This window comes from Rhinatrema bivittatum, chromosome 18 (assembly GCF_901001135.1).
Source record: "Rhinatrema bivittatum chromosome 18, aRhiBiv1.1, whole genome shotgun sequence".
NCBI classification, from domain to species: domain Eukaryota; kingdom Metazoa; phylum Chordata; class Amphibia; order Gymnophiona; family Rhinatrematidae; genus Rhinatrema; species Rhinatrema bivittatum.
In genome coordinates this window covers 16,661,903-16,686,423 of record NC_042632.1, presented here as the reverse complement: position 1 = coordinate 16,686,423, position 24,521 = coordinate 16,661,903, and the positions used below count along the sequence as shown (strand labels likewise).

Sequence of the window (24,521 nt, the reverse complement as noted above, 5' to 3'; positions counted from 1 at the left end):
TAACATTATCAATGCATCCATCGAACTTGGGCAAGTGCCCAACTCTCTTAAATTTGCCATCCTTAAACCCACTTTAAAAAAACCTAAGCTAGACCCATTAGACCTTGCTAATTACCGCCCCATTTCTAACCTCCCATTTATTGCTAAAATCCTAGAAAAAACTATCAACCGTCAACTTAGTGACTATTTAGAAGAACACCATATCCTCTCTTCCTCACAATATGGATTTCGTAAATTACATAGCACTGAAACTCTTCTCCTATCCTTGAATGATTACCTTCTCAAAAGCCTAGATAGAAATCAACCTCAGCTGCTAGTAATTCTAGATATCTCAGCGGCTTTTGATACCGTTAACCACCAAGTTCTTCTCCAACGCCTACATGAGATTGGAATAACTGGTACTGCTCATAACTGGTTTACTTCCTACTTGTCCAACCGTAACTATAAAGTCAAAATTGGCAATCACTTATCTAAAGAAATCCCTTTAAAGCAAGGAGTCCCGCAAGGATCTTCACTCTCATCTACCCTTTTTAATATCTATCTTCTACCGCTTTGCCATCTCCTCGCCAACCTTAAGCTTCCACACTTTTTGTACGCTGATGATGTACAAATTCTTATTCCAGTAACGGAATCCATATCTAAAGCCCTTGAAATCTGGGACACTACTCTTGCTTCTATCAATAATCTCTTAACCTCCTTACAACTTGCCCTCAATTCCACTAAAACTGAACTCATGATCATTTCTCCTCCCACCCCATTACATGCTTCTCCCACCTCACCTATAACATCAACGCACATACATTTCTCCCACCAAGTCCGAGACCTAGGAGTCATTATTGATGACCAAATAACCCTCAAAAAATTTATCAGTACAATCCTTAAAGAGTGCTTTTTCAAATTACATACACTCAAAAAATTGAAACCTTTGCTTCATGCATCTGATTTCCGGACAGTTCTACAAGCCATGCTGTTTTCCAAAACAGATTATTGTAATTCACTCCTCCTAGGCCTACCTAAAAATGCCATCCGCCCCTTACAAATCCTGCAAAACACTGCAGCCCGTATCCTTACTAACACAAACTCAAAGGAACATATTACGCCAGTTTTGAAGGAATTACACTGGCTCCCCATTCAATCCCGCATACACTACAAGACTCTAACACTTATCCATAAAGCCCTCCACAATCCTGAAATGAAATGGTTTAATAAATCAATACAACTTCAATCTTCTATTAAACCCACCAGAAATCAATACCTCGCCACATTACAAACCCCTTCACCTAAATTATATAACCATGTTTCCACCAAAGCACGAGCGTTCTCTTTTGCTGGCCCTTTGTTATGGAATACTATGCCCACTGAACTGCGCCTTGAGCCATCTCCCAAAACATTCAAGCAAAAACTCAAGACATGGTTATTCACACATGCCTATACGTGAAATATATATGTTGATCCTCTCCCATTTTCTCACTGCCTTCTCTACCCTTCTCCCCCTGTCTAGACACCTTCTCTAATTCTCCTACCTCTGTTCCCACTGTAAATACCTCTCTTTACAATTGCTATTAACTACTTTTGAAATGCTTTCTCCCCCCTCTTACTACATCTAATGTAGAACTACATCTCCTCTTAACCCTTTTCCCTTACCTCAGCCCCAATTTACTAGAATCCCGTTGCTACATCTCCTCCTAACCCTTTTCCCTTACCTCAGCCCCAATTTACTAGAATCCCTTTGCTCCCTAGTTCTGTTTAACTTACCTCAACTAATATACCCCCAAAGTATAGTTCTGTGTTTTTTAATAGATTCTACTTTTATTATATTTAAATATTTATATACATACTTTCGTTTAATATATAACTTGTTAAATATATAATCTGTTAAATGTACAATCTGTTAAATGTATAACGCTCCGGCGTAAGTTAAATCTGTTAAATCTGTTAAATCTGTTAAATGTATAACGCTCCGGCGTAAGTTCCTGTTCATTGTACACCGACGTGATATCTTTGATGAGCGGCGGTATATAAAAAATTATAAATAAATAAATAAATCCCAGGACAGCAGGATGTAGTCCTCACACATGGGTGACATCACCGAACGGAGCCCAGCGCGGGAAACCTTTCTGTCAAAGTTTCTAGAAACTTTTGACTAGCCCTGAGAGGCCACTGAGCATGCCCAGCATGCTATGATATTCTCTGCCACATGTGTCTCTCTTCAGTCTCGTATGTAGCAAAAAGAGTTAGCAAAAATAAAATAATAAAGGTATGAGGCCCAACTCCGCGGGGTGGCGGGTGGGTTCTGTGAGGACTACATCCTGCTGTCCTGGGATAACACCTATTACAAGGTAAGCAATTTTGCTTTATCCCAGGACAAGCAGGATGCTAGTCCTCACATATGGGTGAATAGCAAGCTAGAGGCTGAGTCATTCATGGTGAAGTAACAGTATTGTTGAGAATGAGTCAGCCGAAGATCATAGTAAGTTGGTCGTAGAAGGAGTTGGGGTTAAACTGGAAACAAGTTCTTTAAGACAGATTGTCCATAGGCTGAATCTTGTCTTCCTTCTTTGTCCAAGCAGTAGTGAGCTGCAAAAGTGTGAAGAGAACTCCATGTTGCTGCTTTACATATGTCAAGGATTGGCACTGAACGACAGTGTGCTACTGAAGTTGACATTGCTCTTACTGAATGTGCCTTTACTCGCCCTTGGAGAGGAAGGCCTGCTTTTTCATAGCAAAACTGTATGCAATCTGCTAGCCAATTGGACAGAGTATGTTTACCCACTGCTTTACCCGTTTTGTTTGGATCATAAGATACAAAAAGTTGAGTGGATTTCCTGTGGACTGCAGTACGGTCTATATAAAAAGCAAGCGTACGCTTGCAGTCCAAGGTGTGCAAGGCTGTTTCTCCTGGATGGGAATGAGGCCTTGGAAAGAATGTGGGTAAATTTATGGATTGATTCAAGTGGAATTCCGTAACTACTTTGGGATGTGTACGTAGAACCACTTTGTCATGTAGGAACTTAGTATAGGGTGGATATGTTATAAGTGCTTGTAACTCACTAACCCTTCTAGCTGATGTAATGGCTATGAGAAAGATAGTTTTCCAAGTGAGAAATTTAAGATCACAAGAATCTATGGGTTCGAAAGGGGAGCGCATGAGTCTTGTTAATACCACATTCAGATCCCACTCCGGGACAGGTGGTCGAAGTGGTGGTTTAAGGTGAGTTAAACCTCTCATAAATCTGCTGACGAGAGGTTGTGTGGAAATAGGTGCATCTCCGATCTTGTTATGGTAAGCAGAGATTGCACTTAAGTGTACTCTTATAGATGAAGTCTGGAGACCAGATTCCGAAAGATGGTATAAGTATTCTAGTAGAAAAGTGGTGGGGCAAGTGAAAAGATGTACGTTCTTTTTGGAGCACCACAAAGTGAACCTCTTCCATTTAGAAGAATAGTTCTTTCGTGTGGAAGGCTTACGTGAAGCTATAAGCACTTGAGATATATGAGATGAAAGATTGAGTGGTTGTAATATCAAGCTTTCAATATCCATGCTGTCAGGGACAGGGATTGAAGGGTTGGGATGGCGCAACCGACCCTGATCCTGAGTTATGAGAGTGGGAGCTACTCCCAGGCGAATGGGATCCCTGACTGAGAGGTCTAGCAGTGTGGGGAACCATACTTGTAGAGGCCAATATGGGGCTATGAGTATCATAGACCCCTTGTTCTGTTGTCGCTTCACTAGAGTTTTGGTTATGAGCGATATTGGAGGATACGCATATAGTAGGCCTGAGTTCCAAGGGTGAGCGAAGGCATCCTTGGCTGGCTGATTCTTCTGTTTGTGTAGAGAACAGAACTTGTCCACTTTGTGATTCAGATATGACGCAAAGAGGTCTATTGTTGGTTGACCCCAACGTTGAAATATCCTGGTCGCTACTGCAGGATCCAGGGACCATTCGTGTGGTTGGAATTGACGACTGAGTCGATCCGCTACTACATTGTGAATGCCTGCCAGATAAGTGGCTCGTAGGAACATTGAGTGATTTAGGGCCCAGCCCCAAATTTGTGCAGCTTCTTGACAAAGGAGATACGAGCCTGTACCTCCCTGTTTGTTGATGTACTGTGTTGTCTGTTTAGATTAGAACAGTCTTGTGTGAAAGGCAGTCCTTGAACGCATGCAGTGCATAACGTATAGCTCGAAGTTCCAGAAAATTGATTTGATATGTTGCTTCGAGTTTTGTCCAAGTCCCTTGAGTGTGGAGATTGTCTACATGAGCTCCCCATCCCAAGGTTGATGCATCTGTAGTTAAAGTAATCTGTGGGACTGGTTGTTGGAAAGGTAGGCCTTTGCACAGGTTGTCTTTGTTGGTCCACCAAAGTAGAGATGATCTTAGTTGGTGGGTCACTTGAATTGGATAATGAAGTGGTTGAATGGCTTGAATCCATTGTGACCTTAAAGTCCATTGGGCAACTTACATGGCCAGCCTTGCCATAGGAGTAACATGAACTGTGGAGGCCATGTGACCTAGCAGTATCAAAAACTGATGGGCTGTGGTTTGTGTCCGTAAGGAAATGGAATTTGCTAGTAGAATAAGGGCATCTGCACGGTCTATAGGTAGAATAGCCTTTGCTAGATCTGTGTTCAACTCTGCCCCTATGAAATGAAGCAGATGAGTTGGAGTGAGATGGGATTTTTGATAATTGATGAGAAACCCCATGGAATGAAGTAGAGCAATTGTTCGAGTGAGAGAAGTTATTGCTCCTTGTTGAGATGGACTCTATGAGCCAGTCGTCTAGATATGGGAAAACATGGACACCTTCTTTGTGAAAGTGTCCTGCTATGACCGCTAGACATTTGGTGAAGACTTTGAGAGCAGACGCCAGTCCAAATGGTAGAACTCTGTATTGGTAATGTTGATGGTGTACCGTGAAGCGCAGGTACTTGCGATGAGGAGGGTATATTGGAATGTGAGCGTAAGCATCTTGAAGATCCAGAGAACAAAGCCAATCTCTTGCTTGAAGAAGGGGAAGCATGGTGCCTAAAGACACCATCCTGAATTTTTCTTTCTTCAGAAATTTGTTGAGATTTCTGAGGTCTAGGATGGGACGTAGGCCTCTAGTTTTCTTTGGAATGAGGAAGTATTGGGAGTAGAATCCTCTGCCCTGCTGTGTCCGGGGCACTGGTTGTATGGTCCTGGATCTCAGAAGGGTGGGTAATTCTGCTTGTAATTGATGAAGTTGAGAATTTTGTTGTGGGCAGAATGTTGGTGGAAATTCTGGAGGAATTGAGGTGAAATTTAGTTTGTAGCCTTGAGAGACTATGGAAAGTACCCATTGATCTGATGTCATGTTTTGCCAATTTGTGTGAAAATGAGATATTCTTCCTCCTACTGGTAGATTTGGCTTGGGATTGCAAGGTTGGGTCTGTTCTCTGGTCTTTTCTTCAAAAGCCTGTTGCAGGGCCTGTCTGTGCAGGAGGTTGTGGACGAGCAGGCCTGGATTGTCTGGCTTGGGAGCGTTGTGTAGGTCTACTGGATCTACCCCTAGAAGTGTGTGGATAGTATCTGTGTGGCCTGTAATAGGAACGTCTCATATCTCTTCGTGGAGGACGAGAAGGCTGAGTAGTAGGCTCTTGAGGGGTCTGAGACAGCTGACGTAGAGTCTCAGTGTGGTCCTTAAGCTGTTGTACAGCTTCCTGAATTTTGTCCCCAAACAGATTGTCACCAAGACATCGCAGGTCCACAAGTTTGTCTTGTACCTCAATTCTGAGGTCAGATGCTTTGAGCCAGGCCCATCTGCGAGCAGTGATTCCAGCTGCTGCTGTTCTGGAAGCAGTCTCAAAATTATCAGACTGCTCTCACCTCATGTTTGCCTGCTTCCAGTCCCTTTATTACAGCTTGTGCAGGCTCTTGGAACTGAGTGGGTAAAGAGGTTATGAATTCTTCCATCTGCTTCCAGAGGTTCCTCTGGTATTGAGTGATGTAGAGTTGATACGCAGAGATTTTGGTGCTCAACATGGAACTCTGGTAGACCTTTTTACCTAGTATATCCAGGAATCTGTGCTCCCTGCCTGGTGGAATGGATGAGTGTGGGCGCACATGTTTAGATTTTTTCTGTGCGGACTCCACAACGACAGAGTGGTGTGGTAATTGCTGTTTGTGGTAGCCTGGAGCTGGTTGGACTATGTAAGTGGTCTCCACACGTTTATTCACTGCAGGGGTAGAAGCTGGGTGTTCCCAGATTCGTTTTTTGGAGATCTAGTAAAACCTCATGTACTGGTACCGCCAGTACTTGTTTGGGCGGATCCACAAACTGTAGCACCTCAAGGGTTTGTGCTCTTGTGTCTTCCTCTGCTGTAAGTTTAAATGGGATTGAGTCAGACATGGTTTGTATGAATGAGGAGAAGGAAAGATCTTCTGGGGGTGACTTCTTTCTTCGATCAGGAGAAGAAGGGTTAGACATGAACTCCTCTGAAGAAAATTGAGAGGGTTTATCATCCCAGGAGTCTTCTGAATCTTCTCTGTAAGGTGATTTTGCCCTTGGTTTAGGTGGAACCTGGAGTCCTGAGGGACCAGGCTGTGGATCATCGATAGAAAAAGCTGTAGACATAATATGTGGCCTAATAGGTGGTAAATTATCGATCACATCTTGATACCTTTGTAAAAGGCGTCGATAAAAGGCCTCATCTTGAACTTCTGGAGGTTCCAGTGTAGGTTGGCCCGATGGTAGCGGGGATGCTGTCGATGTTGTAGTCTGTGGATATGGCACCGATGGTATTGACCTTAAGGGGCTCGGTGGAATATGTGCCAAGAGTGATGTGGATTGTGTCCCGAGCCTCGGTGTAGTGGTTATGAAACCAGTCAAAATCCTGGGCGGCAAGAAGGATGCCGTCATCGGTGGTACCACCAGCATCGATGTTGGAGGCATTGGAATCGACGCTGGAGGCATTGGCATCGACACGGCTGGTGTCGGCATCGACACGGAATAGTCGGAATATTTTGCTCCTGAAGAGCAATTCAGGTTGAACAATTGGTGAAGGCACCGATGGTGTACTCTGTGGCGGTACTGAGGTGTCGATCGACGTAGTGGTTGGAATCGGCAACGGCGAAGGCCCAGGCATCGAAGATGCCGGTATTTCCTGTTGTCTAGGCCGCTTTGGCATCGATTCATCCTGGGACATCGATGTGGAAGATGATGGACGTCGATGGTGATGTTTTGACTTCTGGTGTTCTGCCGAATTGGTCGATAATACCGACGATGGAGAGGACGGGCGATCACCGGAGCCATCCGGACGCGGTTTTTTAAGCAAAACCCTTTTGGTCGCTCCAGCCGGATACGACTTCGATGATTTCGAGGGAGAAGGGATTAGCTGAAGAGAAAATAGATGTTCCATCTTCTCTTGTCTGGCTTTCCGTCCTTTTACTGTCATTTCTGCACATTTGGGGAATGTACTGACATCGTGTTTTTCTCCGAGGCAAAGTACACACTCCAAATGCGGATCAGTTATGGACATGTTTCTATTGCAAACGGGGCACTTTTTGAATCCCGTCGCCATTTTGGAACAGACGGCCGTCGATGAATGCGAGTGTGAGGGAAAAAAATTCCGAAGAATATGAGAATGAAAATGTTACTCACCAGCCGGCGAGCTTGAGAGCTCCTATGAGAGAGAATATCGAGAAACTAGTGACTTTTTCAGTCACAAGAATTGTGAAAACGCGAGGGCTGTAGTCCCACGATGCGAACGGCAGCGCGGAAAAGCAAAGACTGAAGAGAGACATCTGTGGCAGAGAATATCATAGCATGCTGGGCATGCTCAGTGGCCTCTCAGGGCCAGTCAAAAGTTTCTAGAAACTTTGACAGAAAGGTTTCCCGCGCTGGGCTCCGTTCGGTGATGTCACCCATATGTGAGGACTACATCCTGCTGTCCTGGGATAATGGACATTCAAATGGTAGGCAATTTAATGTGGACAAGTGCACACAGGGTAAAGAAACCTATGCCATAGTTTCATGATATTTGTGTTCCATATTAGGAGATTCCACCTAGGAAAAGGATCTGGGTGGCATAGTTGTCAATATTTTGAAATCCTTGGCTCAGTGTGTGGCAGATTTAAAAAAAAAAAAAAAAAGCAAACAATATTAGGAATTATTAGGAAAGGAATGGAGAATAAAACTGAGAATTTCACAATACCTGTGCATCACCCCATGGTAAGGCCACACCTAGAGTAATTTGTGCAGTTCTGGTTGCTGCATCTCAAAAAAAGATATAGTTGAATTGGAAAAGGTACATGATAAAGGGGATGGAACGGCTCTCTTTTTAGGGAAAGGCTGAAGAGGTTAAAATGGAATAGAATGGGTAAATGTAAATCAGTTACTTTAAAAAAAAAAATACAGACTAGGGATATTCCATAAAGTTAACAAGTAGCACATTCAAAACAAATCTGAGAAAATCCTCACACACTCAATCCAAAATTAAGGCTCTGGAATTCATTGCTGGAGAATAAAGTTAAAAAATGTAGCATAGGTTCTAAAAAAGGTTTGAACAAGTTCATGGAGAAGTCCATAAGCTGTTGGGGATAGCCACTACTTGTTACTACACAACAGCAGCAGCATGAGATCTATTTACGTTATGGAATCCTGCCAGGTACCTATAACCTGAATTGGCCACTGTTGAAAACAGGATACTAGGCTTGATGGACCACTCAGACTGACCGGGTATGGCAATTCTTATGTTCTGATGCTATGTTCTCTGAAGGTTTTTAAAAATATGGTGTCATTCACTTTTGTGCCTTTTGTTTTATAAAAAAGAAACACAAATAAAGTTCAAAACAGAAAAAAAAAGTGGTGACAAATAGTGCAATATTGTCACTACAGAACAACTAATACTGTAAACAAGCAGTCACATGATGACGTGACGTCACGCCTTGAGCGCCAAAATCGCACGGGCATTCATTCACTGCCGGCGGGGGCCGTGCATTCATCCAGGCAGAGGGAGCCGGAGGCTGCTTTCGCCGCCGGTTCCCTCTGCCTGGATGAATGCACGCCCACCCGGCCGCCTTGAGCGCCGAAATCAGGAGGAGAGGAGAAGGGAGAAGGGACTACCGTAGCAGGCCCGAGCCTTGCTACTTTTTCGGTTTTTTTGGTTTTTTTTGCTTCGGGAGGAGGGGACAAGACTGGGGCTGCACCGGAGACCGGACGGGGCCAGGGCAGGTAAGCGGGGGCTGGGGGAAAGTTTGCTGAGCATCGGGGAACATAACTGTCCACTTCCTGGTACCTGTCATTTCAAATGTCATTTGAAATGACAGATACCAGCGTGGCCGTGAAGCGTTAGGCCCGCGAACCCAGGATACTGTATAGGCGCTCTATACAGTAAAATGGGTTGCGCGGGCCTAACGCTTGCCTAAGGCTTCGCAGCCGCGGCATGCATTTGCATGCAATTAAAAGAGAGTATCGAGCAGTAGGTGAAGAGAACTGTGCGTGCGGGGAACGAGGGTGCGCCTGACACTGCCGCACTGTTTCTACCGCGGCCTTAGAGTATCGATCTGTTATTGTTTAGTCCATTGTTGTGATGATCCTTTAAGTTCCTAGAGGAAAAATCCATAAACTATTAATTAATAAGCAATAGTAGCTTGATATCTATTTAATGTTTGGGTACTTGCCAGGTATTTGTGATTTGGATTGGAAACAGGATACCGGGCTTGATGGACCATTTGTCTGACCCAGTATGGCAATTATTATGTTCTTAGGGGCCATGCACCATGGCTCTTTTCAGAAACCTGCATTCTTGGTCCTGAAACTGACTGCTAGATGTTATCTTTTGCAATAAACGTAACTCCCTCTTTCCAGGGTACTGTGAACATTGCTTCTGCAGCATCACCAGCTCTAGTAATATGCTCTGGACAACTGGATTGGAAGTTGCATAATACAAGAATTTACAAATAAGCAAATTTTATCTGGTGCTCAGATTTGTGATCACATCTCCCCTATTCTGTTCAAGCTACACTGGTTACATATTTGTTGGAGAGTAAAGTTTAAGTTAATAATGTAGGTATTCAAGGTTAATTAGAGTAGTGAGCTGAGAACCAGGGAAGCCATAATTCAAATCCCGCTGCTGCTCCTTATGACTTTGGGCAAGTCACTTTACCTTCCACTGCCTCAGGTATAAACTTAAGATTGTAAGCTCTCTAGGGACAGGGAAATACTTGCTGTACCTGAATGTAACTTATGAGCTAAAACTAAATAAATAATAAATGCTTTAGTGCAGTTTTAAAGATCTATAGGCCAGTGCACATGCCGAGGTCCTCATCTCGCAACTTATTGGAAGCACTATTTATTAAGGCAGATTCATCTTGACAAATCCAGACACAGGCTACTTTGTGTGGCTGGCCCTTCTCTCTGGAATCTTTACCTGATGCGTTAAAATCTGAACTATATTTGTAGGTTTTGGAAAGTTGTTGAAAGCTTATTGTATGAACAGGCTTCCAAGGAGCTCAATTAGATTCTACTGAAATAAGGAATTTTTGACATTGCAGTGGTGCTCTGCTTTATTGATTTGTTTTTATTTGTATTGTTTTAGCTTGTTTGTGTGTTTTTAATGAATGTTTTGCCTGTAATCTGCATAGAACCATAGCTAAAGCAGGCTATGTTTGGTTTTTTTTTAATTTTTACTTTCTTTTTATTTGTGTTCCAACATTATACATTAATAGCAGACTTTTAATAAACAATCTAATAGCTAATACCAATTAAAAAAAAAAAAATCAGGCTCAGTTTTAAAATAAAAAAATAAAATAAATGGTGCTGCATGGCACTTACATAAGGGTTTTCTCTATCACATTGCTCCATGCCATTTACCATCCGTGCCACTATCCACATTTTAAAACTGTCTTTAAATAAAGCCACAATTTGCAAGAATTTTGTTTTTACATAGCTGAGTTTAGTAGAGTTGCTTACCTATAACAGTTGTTCTTCGAGGACAGCAGGATGTTAGTTCTCACACATGGGTGACATCAGTGAATGGAGCCCAGCATGGAACTTTCATCTCAAAGAGTCTAGAAGTTTCAAACATGCCTATTTAGTAGGGATGTGCATTTGTTTTTCCCGAATTAGGCAATTTCAATGAAATTGGATAAGTTCTTGGAGGAGAAGTCCATTACCTGCAATTAAGTTGACTTAGAAAATAGCCACTGCTATTACTAGCAACAGTAACATGAAATAGACCTAGTTTTTGGGTACTTGCCAGGTTTCTTATGGCCTGGATTGGCCACTATTGGAAACAGGTTGCTGGGCTTGATAGACCCTTGGTCTGACCCAATATGGCATGTTCTTATGTCCTTGTAGGTCAGGTCCGGGGGCCAGCAGCGACGGTCATCTGGCCGTTTTTGCTGGGTCCTGTTCGATGATTACTGTGGTGGCCTTCCCTTCTGAGGGTGGCTGCCAGTGGTGATTAGTGATTGTGTCTCAACTCTCAACTGGAGAGTTGACAGATTTTTTGGGATCAGGAGGCCCCGTTACTTTCCTGTCCTTCAGGAAGGGGGGAATCGACTGGGTTCCAGGGCAACTCTTATGGGTTCCCCTCTGGATGCCTAGTTGTCCACCTCTGCAAGGGTTGTCCTTCATTCTCCTTTTCCCAGAGAAGGCATGTTACTGCTTATGACTGGCGGTCACTCGGTTCCTCCTGGGATCTGAGAGCTGGTCGAGTGGTAGCGCTTTCCTAAGGCACAGCAGGTCTACTTCATGAGGAAGCCTTTCCAGAGTAGCTTCCCAGTGAAGATTAGAGATTCCTCCTCTCCAGGAGTCACCTTTGATGCCTGCTAAGCTCAATGGATGTTTTTTGATAAGGATCACTATTGCCAGTCTTGCCTGCAGGACCTGACCTCAGTGATGAGGGTTCTAATCCATCTAATTGGCGAGTATGCCTTTCAACCTATCGCTATATCCATTGCAGAGGGAGTTGGGATGAGGGACCCCACAACAGAGGCGCTGCTCTTTGGTTGCAGTGGCTTGCAAGCTGTATATCCCCATTTTAGGGATAACCCTGTCTGCAGATAGGGGAGTCTTGGTTCATGCAACGATTGTTCCATTTACTGGACTGCATGCTTCCTTGGGGGAAGTATATATAATCCTGACAATGGTATTAATACCTAAGCCAGGTTTGGGGTAATCTGTTCTGAGATCGCACTTGCCCTGCACTTACAGTTTCCAAGCCGGTGGAGAAATCCTGTTTGGGTTTGCACTTTTGGCACCCTGGCTTAAGAAAATAAGAAAATGCCATACTGGGTCAGACCAAGGGTCCATCAAGCCCAGCATCCTGTTTCCAACAGTGGCCAATCCAGGCCATAAGAACCTGGCAAGTACCCAAAAACTAAGTATATTCCATGTTACCATTGCTAATGGCAGTGGCTATTCTCTAAGTGAACTTAATAGCAGGTAATGGACTTCTCCTCCAAGAACTTATCCAATCCTTTTTTAAACACAGCTATACTAACTGCACTAACCACATCCTCTGGCAACAAATTCCAGAGTTTAATTGTGCATTGAGTAAAAAAGAACTTTCTCCGATTAGTTTTAAATGTGCCCCATGCTAACTTCATGGAGTGCCCCCTAGTCTTTCTACTATCCGAAAGAGTAAATAATCGATTCACATCTGCCCGTTCTAGACCTCTCATGATTTTAAACACCTCTATCATATCCCCCCTCAGTCGTCTCTTCTCCAAGCTGAAAAGTCCTAACCCCTTTAGTCTTTCCTCATAGGGGAGTTGTTCCATTCCCCTTATCATTTTGGTAGCCCTTCTCTGTACCTTCTCCATCGCATTTATACCTTTTTTGAGATGCGGCGACCAGAATTGTACACAGTATTCAAGGTGCGGTCTCACCATGGAGCGATAGAGGCATTATGACATTTTCCGTTTTATTCACCATTCCCTTTCTAATAATTCCCAACATTCTGTTTGCTTTTTTGACTGCCGCAGCACACCGAACCAACGATTTCAATGTGTTATCCACTATGAAGCCTAGATCTCTTTCTTGGGTGGTAGCACCTAATATGGAACCTAACATTGTGTAACTATAGCATGGGTTATTTTTCCCTATATGCATCACCTTGCACTTATCCACATTAAATTTCATCTGCCATTTGGATGCCCAATTTTCCAATCGCACAAGGTCTTCCTGCAATTTATCACAATCTGCTTGTGATTTAACTACTCTGAATAATTTTGTATCATCTGCAAAGTTGATTACCTCACTCGTCTTATTTCTTTCTAGATCATTTATAAATATATTGAAAAGTAAGGGTCCCAATACAGATCCCTGAGGCACTCCACTGCCCTCTCCCCTCCACTGAGAAAACTGTCTATTTAATCCTACTCTCTGTTTCCTGTCTTTTAGCCAGTTTGTAATCCACGAAAGGACATCGCCACCTATACCATGACTTTTTACTTTTCCTAGAAGCCTCTCATGAGGAACTTTGTCAAACGCCTTCTGAAAATCCAAGTACACTACATCTACCGGTTCACCTTTATCCACATGTTTATTAACTCCTTCAAAAAAGTGAAGCAGATTTGTGAGGCAAGACTTGCCTTGGGTAAAGCCATGCTGACTTTGTTCCATTAAACCATGTCCTTCTATGTGTTCTGTGATTTTGATGCTTAGAACACTTTCCTGGCACTGAAGTCAGGCTAACTGGTCTGTAGTTTCCCAGATCGCCCCGGAGCCCTTTTTAAATATTGGGGTTACATTAGCTATCCTCCAGGAGATGCACAGATTTAAAGAATTGAGGCTCCGGTTCAGCGATCAACCTGCCAGGACAAAACCCCAATGGCTTCCTCACAGAAGGAATTTGTGGCACGGAAGGGGTCAAAAAAATTCTTCTTCTGAGGGAAGAGAAGACTCCTGACACTACCCTCCTGCTGTCTACTCCCCATAGGATTTGACCAGGAATGCAGTCCTATGTCAGTCCTGTAGCTGCAGCACACAAGCTGTTATGCTCACTACGAGGGAAATACACACATACATGCACACACACAGTAGAGGGAACTGGAGAATAGAGCCCTCCGCTGTAAATGCACACTAACCAGTACTCATACAGTGGTTAGAATGCCACGGCAAAGCAAGGACCACTTGCTAGAGTCTGTGGCTGCATGCTGCCAAAAGTCACAGACCGTGTAATGATGCCTTCCTCGCCAGTGCAGAATTGACAAGGAGACAGACCTTGACATGAACATGGCAGAACCCTGAGGAACTCTGCCTAGGGGGCAGGATGATTACTACAGCTGCACATGCTCAGAAGGACATGTTTGAAAGTTCTAGATTCTTTGAGATCAAAGTTCCATGCCAGACTCCATCCAATGTCACCCAAGTGTGAGGATTACCATCCTGCTTGTCCTCGGAGAATATAGTCTAAACACTTTATTGATATTATAGAATATCCAACAGGGTTTTCTTTTGGATTCAGCACTCTTGCTATATCGTTAATGTGAATTATTTCCAAAAAGAAATTCCAGCTGGCTCCATGCCTAATAGGCTGATCCAGCCCTCATCTTACCTCACTACATGCAGAGACTGGTACTAATACTTTTCTTAAGAAAACCAAAGCTACGAATTCATTGGTGCAGTGGGGTGCAGTGGGGTAAATTGGGACTGATCAGCTTGGCCATCACAAATGGAGACAGTTAGCAATCCTTTCCAAAGCAAACCTACCATGGTGTTACTCACTCCCCAAACAGCTGCAGGTGCATAAATGTTTAACATTAAAAAAGAAAAAAAAGAAGAAATAGCTACAAAACTACTGGCTTACTACTTAACACTTAACTACAATCCTGATGTTCTTCAGCAATTATAGTGTAAGCACAGGTACAAGAGAGGATACCTACTGTACGAAAGTCTTCTTCAAATTTATAAGCACCACCTCCAGTAGCACATAGTACTGTGTGTAGTGTTGAGAAGTTTTTATCTCTTCCCATCTGAATGAAAGTAGGCAAGTCATGAGTTGGGAATCTGATAAAGTGCAAGTTTCCTCTTCGCTCAAAAAGCTTCAAGTCCTTTAGTTCGAGGTGGACATCTCGAATGCCAGTGGATCCATAAGCTACATTTGAGGTTAAGTATTTGCGAATACTCTTCAAGCTTTCCACTTCTTCCTGTTCCTCTTCTACTGTTATATCAATAGGCTCAAAGTAGGCAAGCTTCACCAGGGTTCCTCCAATGTCCATGCCAAACCATGGAAAGGCTGTGGGGACATGACAAATACATTGCAAATATAAAAAGTCAGAAGGCAGTTAAACAATCTCTACAACCAAACACAGCTGAATTTTTTTTTTTTTTTGAGGGATGGGTGGAGGTTATATTGTTTTAACTGTTTTGTAACGTTTTATATTACAATATTAATACTATTGCATATTATGCATAATGCATTTGCATGTAGCCCCAGATCTATGGCACATAGTTGGAATATCAAATAAAAAAACAGAGATCTAGTAAATCCAAAGTCTCATTTATAATAGTGCCCTGCTCAAGATGACTGAAATTTTCAGAGTCAATATTGCCCAGCTAGACATCAAAATACCATATACAGAAGAATCTTGTAAGGACTTCCAGGCCTAAACATACACCATATTGCAGAATTTTTTACCATTCTTTTAAAAGTAATTTGGCTAGTTTAGATTTTGTAAATTGCTATTAAGCAATAATGATATATGGATGGACCTTACACACAGGTTTTGCCAAATTTCCAATTTAACTGACCAAGGGGGTCATTTATTAAAATGCGCTAAGGCGTTTTCACATGCGTTAAGGGCTTATCGCATGCGAAAAGCCCCGTTAATGCATGCGATAAGCCCTTACCGCATGCAAAAGCACCATATCGTATGGCACGATGCAAATCCAAAAAAGAGGAAGAGTTAGGGGCAGGAGTGGGCTGGGTTTACCAGTTTGCGAAGTCCTATCGCACAGACTTAACGCCGATTTTAGCTACACCTTTTTCAGTAGCGTTAAGCCGTGCGATAGCTTGCGTTACGGGGTGGCAAGGTTTAGCGCATTTCGCGATGTCTTCTGAGAGGCCTATTTTAGTAGGTGTGAAGCTCCCGGAGCACCAGCCTAGCCATCTGGAAGAGAGGAAGAGAGAGAGAGAGAGAGAGAGAGAAAGAGAGAGATCATGTCTGATGACATTTTTAATGACACACATGAGAGATCATGTCTCATTAAAAATGGTCCCCCACTGGTTGTATGCAGGAAATACAACAGGTCTGGCACGTATCACAATTTGCACTAACTTAGCTCTTCGCATAGGTATTAGCGCAAATTGCGATACTGTCTATTTGCATAAAACGCACCCCTTTTGCTATCACATTTTGATAAATCCAGGCCCAAGGTAGATCAGAGCTAAATATACTACACATTAACCTTAGGAATGCAGACGTTTTCATTTAGGTAAATAACTTGCCAAGGAAAAATGATTCCTTAATGCCATACAGCTAACGCAGTTTCAAAGGTCATGATGATATTACACAAGTTTAATATTGAGAACAAAAAAGCATCTGGCTTCTATTCAAACATTCTCTGAGCAGTCCTAGGACCTCTCATTTCCTAAAACTTTTCAAGCAAGAGAGACTACAAAAAGATGCTCAAAAATGAGGCACCTTCCCTGCCCCACACACAAATGGGTTCTTTTCAGGTTATCCATTGCCCTCCTTTCTTTTAAAGCAAGAACCTATTTGGGGAAATACATGCTTTGAAAAGTTATCAAGTGGATCTGAGAATTCAGTAAATACAACTGGGTCACAACCGCATATATAGTTTGAAAACCAGCATACCTGGTAAAGGGAATGCATTACCAGGTAAATTGGGATTAGCCTACTGATTAGAGCAGTGCGCAGCATTCCAGGGAAGTCAAGGTTCAAATCCCACTACCACTCCTTATGACCTTGGGCAAGTCACTTCAACCTCCATTGCTTCAAACAGATTATGAAACCATTGTGGACAGAGAAATACCTATAGTACTTGAATGTAATCCATAGGACTTGAATGTAACCTACTTTCAAGTGCCTGGAAAGCAAAATATAAACTAAAAAAAAAATAGATTCTGACAGTCATACAATACTCATATATGGGGGTATTGCTAACAAGATTACACACACTCTGGACACCTCATAATTTTGTAACAAAACCCTTGTGCACTTCACCTGGTAGCTTAAGTTTGCCCGCCTTGCTTAGAACAGTGTCTGGGAACTTTCAGCTGGATGAAAATATTGTTTACAAAAAATTAAAAATAATTAAAAATAATTCATGGACACTAACCTCATGTAATTCAGAAAACCATGTATACCAGAATGACCTCGATTTGGAGAAACATAGCAATCCTATTTGTCTGTAAAACTCTTATGGTTGGCTATAAACAAATAGTAAACTATGTGAAAGCAAATAGATTCAGGGACTGTACAGTTGGGGAGTTGTCTAGTCAACTGTAGAATCTATAGAAAAGCATATTTGCTTACCGTAAAGAGCCTTCTGCATACAGCAGGATGAATTAGCCAAAGGATATAGGGGTCCAGCCACTAGTGAAGCTCATGCTTCATTTCTTGCGAGACATTCACTAAAGTCATCAAGGGCTAAATTAACTGGCCCCAATGCAGGAATTGCATGTGGAGGCGGATTAATGAAACTACATGAACTGCCATCGCAACATGGCCCAGAACCACCACTACTTCCCTGGTTGTCTAATCTGTGTTCACAAATTCTTGAGTTAGGGACCCAAGAGCATTTGCTCAATCCGTCAAGGAAACCCTCTCTTTCCTGTAGAGAGTCTATCCATGCCCCGATGAATTTGATTTTCTCAGATGAGATCAGGGTCAATTTTTTAAAACTTATCAGGAATCCTAGGGATTGTAGAATTGAATTGACTTCTGTAGGGAGGTCAGCACTCCCTTCCTGGAAAGTTGTAGTCATCAGTCAGTCATCCAGGTAAAGGAAAACAGATGCCATGATGAAGATGCACTGCTACTACAGTTAGGCATTTGGTAAAGATCCTTGATGCCACTGATAGACCAAATAGGAGCACCAGATACTAGTAGTAAGAGAATTCCACTGCAAAGCATAGATAGTGCCAGTGGGAGGAATGGATGGATATGTGAGCATAGGCATCTTTCAGATCCAGGGGACGCATTATCTACCTCGCCTGAATGAAGGGCAAAATTGTGTGGAGGGAGTTCATTTTGAATTTCTCCTGTAGCATATTCTTCTTCAGACTTCTTAAATCCAGGATGGGTCTCCAGCTTCCAGTTTTCTTTGGGACAAGAAAATAGCAGGAGTATAACCCCTGGCCATGTTGATTGGGTGGTTCCAGCTCCATCGCTAAGGAGCGATTCCATCTCCAGGCAAAGTTGAGTTGAGTGAGACATATCTGAATTGAAGGCTGAGCAATGAGGAAATGTGTGTGACCGGGAGAAACCAGATTCTATAATTTTGAGCACCAAGCGATTTTTGGTGACCTTGCACTTTTCCTCTAGGTAGAGATGAATTCTCCCCTCTACTAAAGAGGATGAATGCTGGGTTTGGAGACTGGTCAAAAACTTGGTCCAGGTTTTGGCTGGATCTACTATACTGCATTTGGTTGGCGACTTTCGCCCATTGGCCTCAAGCTGAAAGCTGTTGTTGCTTGGAAAGTGGGGGGTGGAACTCTAACGCCAGAATTGCCAGAAGGGGAGTCTCTGAAAGTACAATTGCTTATAGCCGAAGTAGGGCCACCTTGAAATGGACTATTCTGAGCTGATTGACAGCAACTGGACTGTAACATGTTGCATCTTGATTTGAACAATTTTGTTTTTTTATGAGCTTGTCTCCGAGATATCATCCCAGACAAGGAATGTCCACTATCTTATCACAGTAATCATGATTGAAATTGCTGGTTCTTAACCAAGCCACTCAGTGTGCTCTGAGGAGCATGCTGTCATATCAAAAGCTTTGTAAACTGATTGAATAAGATGGTATATACACTCCTTCACATTGAACAGCAGCTGTGGGTATGCAGAGCAGTCATCCATTGGGGTAAGGAATGGCTTCAGTTTTTGAATGCAATCATGTAAGCATGGAGCTCAAACACCTTTTTCACAAAATTGTCCAGGTTTTTGCTGGTGGAGTATTGGAGAATATTGTTTTCTTGGCTCTTTTTAGCACCAATTCCACCACAACTGACTGATGAGGCAGCTGCAGTACCCCAAATCCTGGATGCTACACTTAAGGTCTAACTTCCTGATCACTGAAGTACAGGAAATCAGGTTTGTTTGTTTGTTTGGAAATCTTGTGGGATAGAATAGATCAGAATGGCTGTTGACTCCGCTGGGGTATCTAGAATCTACAGAAGACAGAATATGTGTGAAGGTCCTTGTCCTTACAAACAATAACTCCCAACATCCTACCCAACATCTAGAAACCTGGAGTAAGAGGTCTTCAGATGGAGTACAGTCTTCTGGTTTCAGTAGGGAGTCTGAGGGGATTCCCATTGATCCGGGGGGGGGAGAGAGACACACCAATCCAGGACCCCAATGATGAAATACGCAACTGAGTTGTCCCTGTTTGCCTCTGAGAGGTGTATTCCTAGTGAACATCCTTCAACTGGCTGGACTTCAGTGATGGCATACCCTTGGCTCAGAGGTAAAAGGGACTCCCTCCTTGTAGGAGTAAATCCAGCATGCCGGAAAGGAATGGTTGAAGAGTGCCATCCTTGTCCTTGGCTACTAGGGAGGTAAAGAAAGTCTTCACCATCTCTACCACTTGGTCCACAGGCTGGCCCAACATTGGGGGTGAAACATCTTCTTCAGAGACTAGGATGAGCCTTCTTGCACACCATCTAGACCAGTGATGGCAAACTCCAGTCCTCGAGTGCCACAAACAAGCCAGGTTTTCAGGATATCCACAATAAATATGCATGAGATATATTTGCATACAATGGAGGCAGTGCATTCAAATCTCTCATGCATATTCATTGTGGATATCCTGAAAACCTGGCCTGTTTGTGGCACTTGAGGACTGGAGTTTGCCATCACTGATCTAGACTTTGTAAAATCTGTCCTGAGGGCTGATTAAAAATTAAGGGCACCAGGAGCAAATGGGATCTGGCGTTTCCAAGCACAGGCCTTGCTCCAGTAGCCTTGATGGAGACACTGCCCTTGAAATAGGTATAGGTAAGTGAAGCATATCTCCTTCTGCCCCTAATAATCTCCCTACGTGTATAGAAGGAACCGGCAATTTGGTGAAGAGTTGTGTCTGTAGCACCACAGCCTGGTGTATTGACATGGAAGCTTGCTCAGACAATTGAGGAGTCAATGGCGCCAGCGAAGGGTTCATCTGTCAATGCAGAAGCTCGATGCTTCTTAGGCACCGGTTATACAGCTGGCTCTGAGGGGGGTTTTTTTTCCCTTTCACTAAGCTCTGAACCTCACAAAGCTCACAAAGGGCTTACCGATGCCTGAGAATGGCATTTTTTCTGTTTGCTTGACCCCAAGATGGTGGTGGGGACTCAGGCCAGCTCCATCAAGGCTCACTCAAGAAGCTCCTTCTCAACACAGCACCTGGGGAGCTCATTAAGGCTCTGCCCCAGGAAGACAGCCTGCTGCAACTCTTCAAAACGTACATAGTTCCTTCACATTCCAGGCCCTTGACTTCAGAGAGCACAGAGACAACCAGACATAATGACAGCAGTTGGGTCTGGCTATGTTTTGATCCTAGGCACCAGTACTAGGTGTGTCCATCTATAATGGACATTTACCTACCGCATACACAGTCTTTGAAGCCACTGTAATCTTCTTGGTGCCAGACATTTCTCTGAAGAAAAATGTTTTTTGTTTTTAAAATAGCACTAAAAAATGGTAGGGGGGCTGCCAATGCAACAAGACAATGTAGTAATTGAAAAAAATTAAGATACCAAAAGATATCAATCAAGAAATACATACAGGTCGATACTGTAAGGCCGCATTAGAAAGAGTGCGGCAGTGCCGGGCGGGCGCACCCACGTTCCCCGCACGCACAGTTCTCTTTACATACCGCTCGATACTCTATGTAAATTGCTTGCCAATGCAAGCCACGTCTGCGAAGCGTTAGGCCCGCGCAACCAATTTTACTGTATAGGCGCTTAATACAGTGCCTATACAGTATCCTGGGTGCGCTGGTACCTGTCATTTCAAATGTCATTTCTACTGACATTTGAAATGACAGGTACCAGGAAGTGGATGGTTCCCCCCCTCCCGAAGCAAGGCACAGGGCGAAAATTAAAACAAAAGGGAATAAAGTGTAAAAAAAAAAAAGTAAACTTACTGGCGGGAACCGGCGGGCGCGTGTTCGATCCAGGCGGCGGCGGGAGCCGGCGGGCGGGTGGGCGCGCGTTCGATCCAGGCGGCGGCGGGAGCCAGCGGGCGGATGGGTGCCTGTTCATCCAGGCGGCGGCGGGGGCCGCCGGGCGAGTGGGCGCGCGTTCGATCCAGGCGGCAGCAGTATAAATAGCTGTCACTTTCCGAATCCCCCATCTCCACATGGGCGGGCGTGCGGTCATCGAGGCGGCGGCAGGAGCCGGCGGGCGGGTGGGCACGCGTTCGATCCAGGCGGCGGTGGGCGCCCGTTCATCCAGGCGGCGGCGGGAGCCGGCGGGCGCGCGTTCGATCCAGGCCGCGGCGGGAGCCAGCAGGCGTGCATTCATCCAGGCGGAGGGAGCCGGCGGCGAAAGCGGCCTCCGGCAGCCCCCGCCGGCAGTGAATGAATGCACGCCTGTGTACGCCCGTGTGATTTCGGCGCTCAAGGCGTGACGTCACGACGCTTGACGTCACGGCATGTGACTGCCTTGAGAGCCGAAATCGCACGGGCGTACACAGGCGTGCATTCATTCATTGCCGGCGGGGGCTGCCGGAGGCCGCTTTCGCCGCCGGCTCCCTCCGCCTGGATGAATGCACGCCCACCCGCCCGCCAGCTCCCGCCGCGGCCTGGATCGAACGTGCGCCCACCCGCCCGCTCCCGCCTGGATGAACGGGTGCCCACCCACCCGCCGCCTGGATGAACGGGCGCCTACCCGCCCGCCGGCTCCTGCCGCCGCCTCGATGACCGCACGCCCGCCCGCCCGTGTGGAGATGGGGGATTCAGAAAGTGACAGATATATATCTCTCTATCTCTCTCTATCTCTATCTATCGATTTTTATATATCTATATCTATCAACTTTACGCTGCAAATGTTAGTATATATGGAGGTCGTCCATGGTGCAGTCCGGTACGTAGCTGTTCGAACGCCACACTAACACCAGGTAGAGGGTAGGTGGTAAACTAACAGGTTAAGGACGCGGCAAAATAGCGGGTTACAAAGGAGATAATCGGAGCGCGCGTCACAGTATCGGAGGGGAATAGCTAATTCGTTCATTTGCATATCATATACATGCTGGGTGCGGAAAGGGTTACGGGTCGGTTTCAAGAAGCGCTAAGGACACGTGAAACTGGAGACTGTATCGCAGGATCGCCTTACGCGTCCGAATTGTGCGCCCACAGCGGGTTACAGACGGGGAATCTCCAACCGCACGTTCCAGTATCGAGCTGATAGAAAGATAAGGTACACGACCATGCTGATGCTCGACTGGAAAAAAGAGCAAGGAGCTCACAAGGCAATGCTCACACGGGAATTCCCGTAAAAGCTCTATGAGCTAAGAGAGAAGGGCTTGTTTGGCACAAGATGTCGTCACCCACATCATGGCTAATTCATCCCTGCTTGTCAATTGAGCATATGACATACTGTAAAATTATCAAACAGGCTTTCATGATCCCATATTATCAGATACTACAAAGATATGACATTTATTAATTCTTATACTGTGAATACTCCTTTTCTCTAAGTCAACGATAGAATTATTACAATTAATATGAACACCACGTCAACAATTAAATAATTACATTTTTTAAATTTTTAATTTTCAAAACAAGAACCCATCCCTCTATGTACCGGGTATAGTTTTTATAGACCTTCATAATCATCCTGCATTTTTTTGGGCATATCTGCTTCTTGTTTAAACCGCTTACGGGATCATCTTTATTCACTGGTCTTTCCTCAACCGGTATTTTTACCTCTTTCCTCAACCGGTATTTTTTTACCTCTTTCCTCAACCGGTATTTTTTTACCTCTTTTTGAGTGAAATAAGAGGATTTCAATAATTGCTTGAAAAAAGCATATTGCATATATTTTATATAAATGAAAAAACTTTTGAAAAAATACAAAAAGAAAAACAGATACCGGTTGAGGAAAGACCAATGATTAAAGATGATCCCATAAGCGGTTTAAACAAGGAGCAGATATGCCCAAAAAACCGCGGGATGTTTTAAAGTTCTATAAAAACTATACTTTGTACATAGATGATTGGTTCTTGTTTTGAAAATTAAAAATTCAAAAAATGTAATAATTTGTTTGCATGGTGTTCATATTATTTATTAATTCATACCAGAAAACTGACCCAATCATTTGGTAATCGAGGACTCATAGAATTGGCTTTCAAGTTTACTTCAACTTAAGCAAATACACTTTTAGCAGATTCCACAAAGCAGCACCAGAAGCTAAATAGTTAATCAGCCTATGTTCTACAGAGGTATATAGCAAGAAGAGCTGTTCTCAAACTTCTTCTGCCGTCATTTCTATCTCCATCACATAATATTCTCATGCCTCAGAATCCAACATAACATGCACAGAAATAAGCCTAACAGTTGTAGGATAATTAACATCTGGCTTTGAAATAGGAGAGCGATGCAGTACATGATGGCGAGGTTGTAATGCCTATCCTTTCAGCTATGAAATTAAGAATAAGGAATAAGATTCTTACTCCAACAGACAAGAGAGTGAGAAGTCAATTGCATATGACAGAAGTTGCGAACTCTGGTTTTCAAGAGCCACAAACAAGTTTAGTTTTCAGGATGAATGCCATGAATATGCATCAGATACATTTCCATACAATAGACAGTGCATGCAAAATCTCTCTCAATATTCGTGGTGAACAAACTGAAACGAGTACCTAAGAAGGAACTAATGGAGCAGTGATGAGGGGTCAAATTCTGCATGAGGGTAAGATGAGTCAACCTTTTTGGGCTTTGTCTGTTCTCAATCACTAGGATTCTGGAAGATGTAAAAAAAACTGTTTAAAAGTACCATCTTGAGAGCCCAGATAAAGTTAAAAAAAAAATTTTCAAAAGAAAATTAAAATGACTGCTAACGCTGCTAAATGGTGCAGTGAATAAGGCTATTAAAGTGTTAAAAAAAAAAAAAAGATATCCTTTAAAAATGAACAGCAGGGCCTAGTCAGCAAAACAGGATGAGTGCACATTCTAGCAAATTAGATATTAAACAAAGCAGGGCAAGAGAATGTGAGGAGAAACTACCAAAAAAGCTAAACTAATACAAATCCAGTACAACAAAAACAAGAAGCCTGTCAGAGTCAGCTGAACCATTAAATCAGTAGCAGAAAAGCTAAATGAATTCTTTGCTTCACTCTTCACTGAAGAGAATGTTGGTGCATACCCACACGGGAGCCATT

General features: G+C 43.6%; 1 protein-coding gene across 3 annotated transcripts in view; it reads right to left on the bottom strand.

The window, feature by feature from the left end:
* PANK3 (pantothenate kinase 3) overlaps positions 1-24,521 on the bottom strand; it is a 196,651-nt gene that overhangs the window by 128,163 nt on the left and 43,967 nt on the right. For all 3 annotated transcript variants that reach the window (XM_029583219.1, XM_029583221.1, XM_029583220.1), the window contains exon 2: positions 14,856-15,208. In XM_029583219.1, coding sequence (XP_029439079.1) covers positions 14,856-15,208 — 353 coding nt within the window. The remainder of the gene's footprint in view (positions 1-14,855; positions 15,209-24,521) is intronic.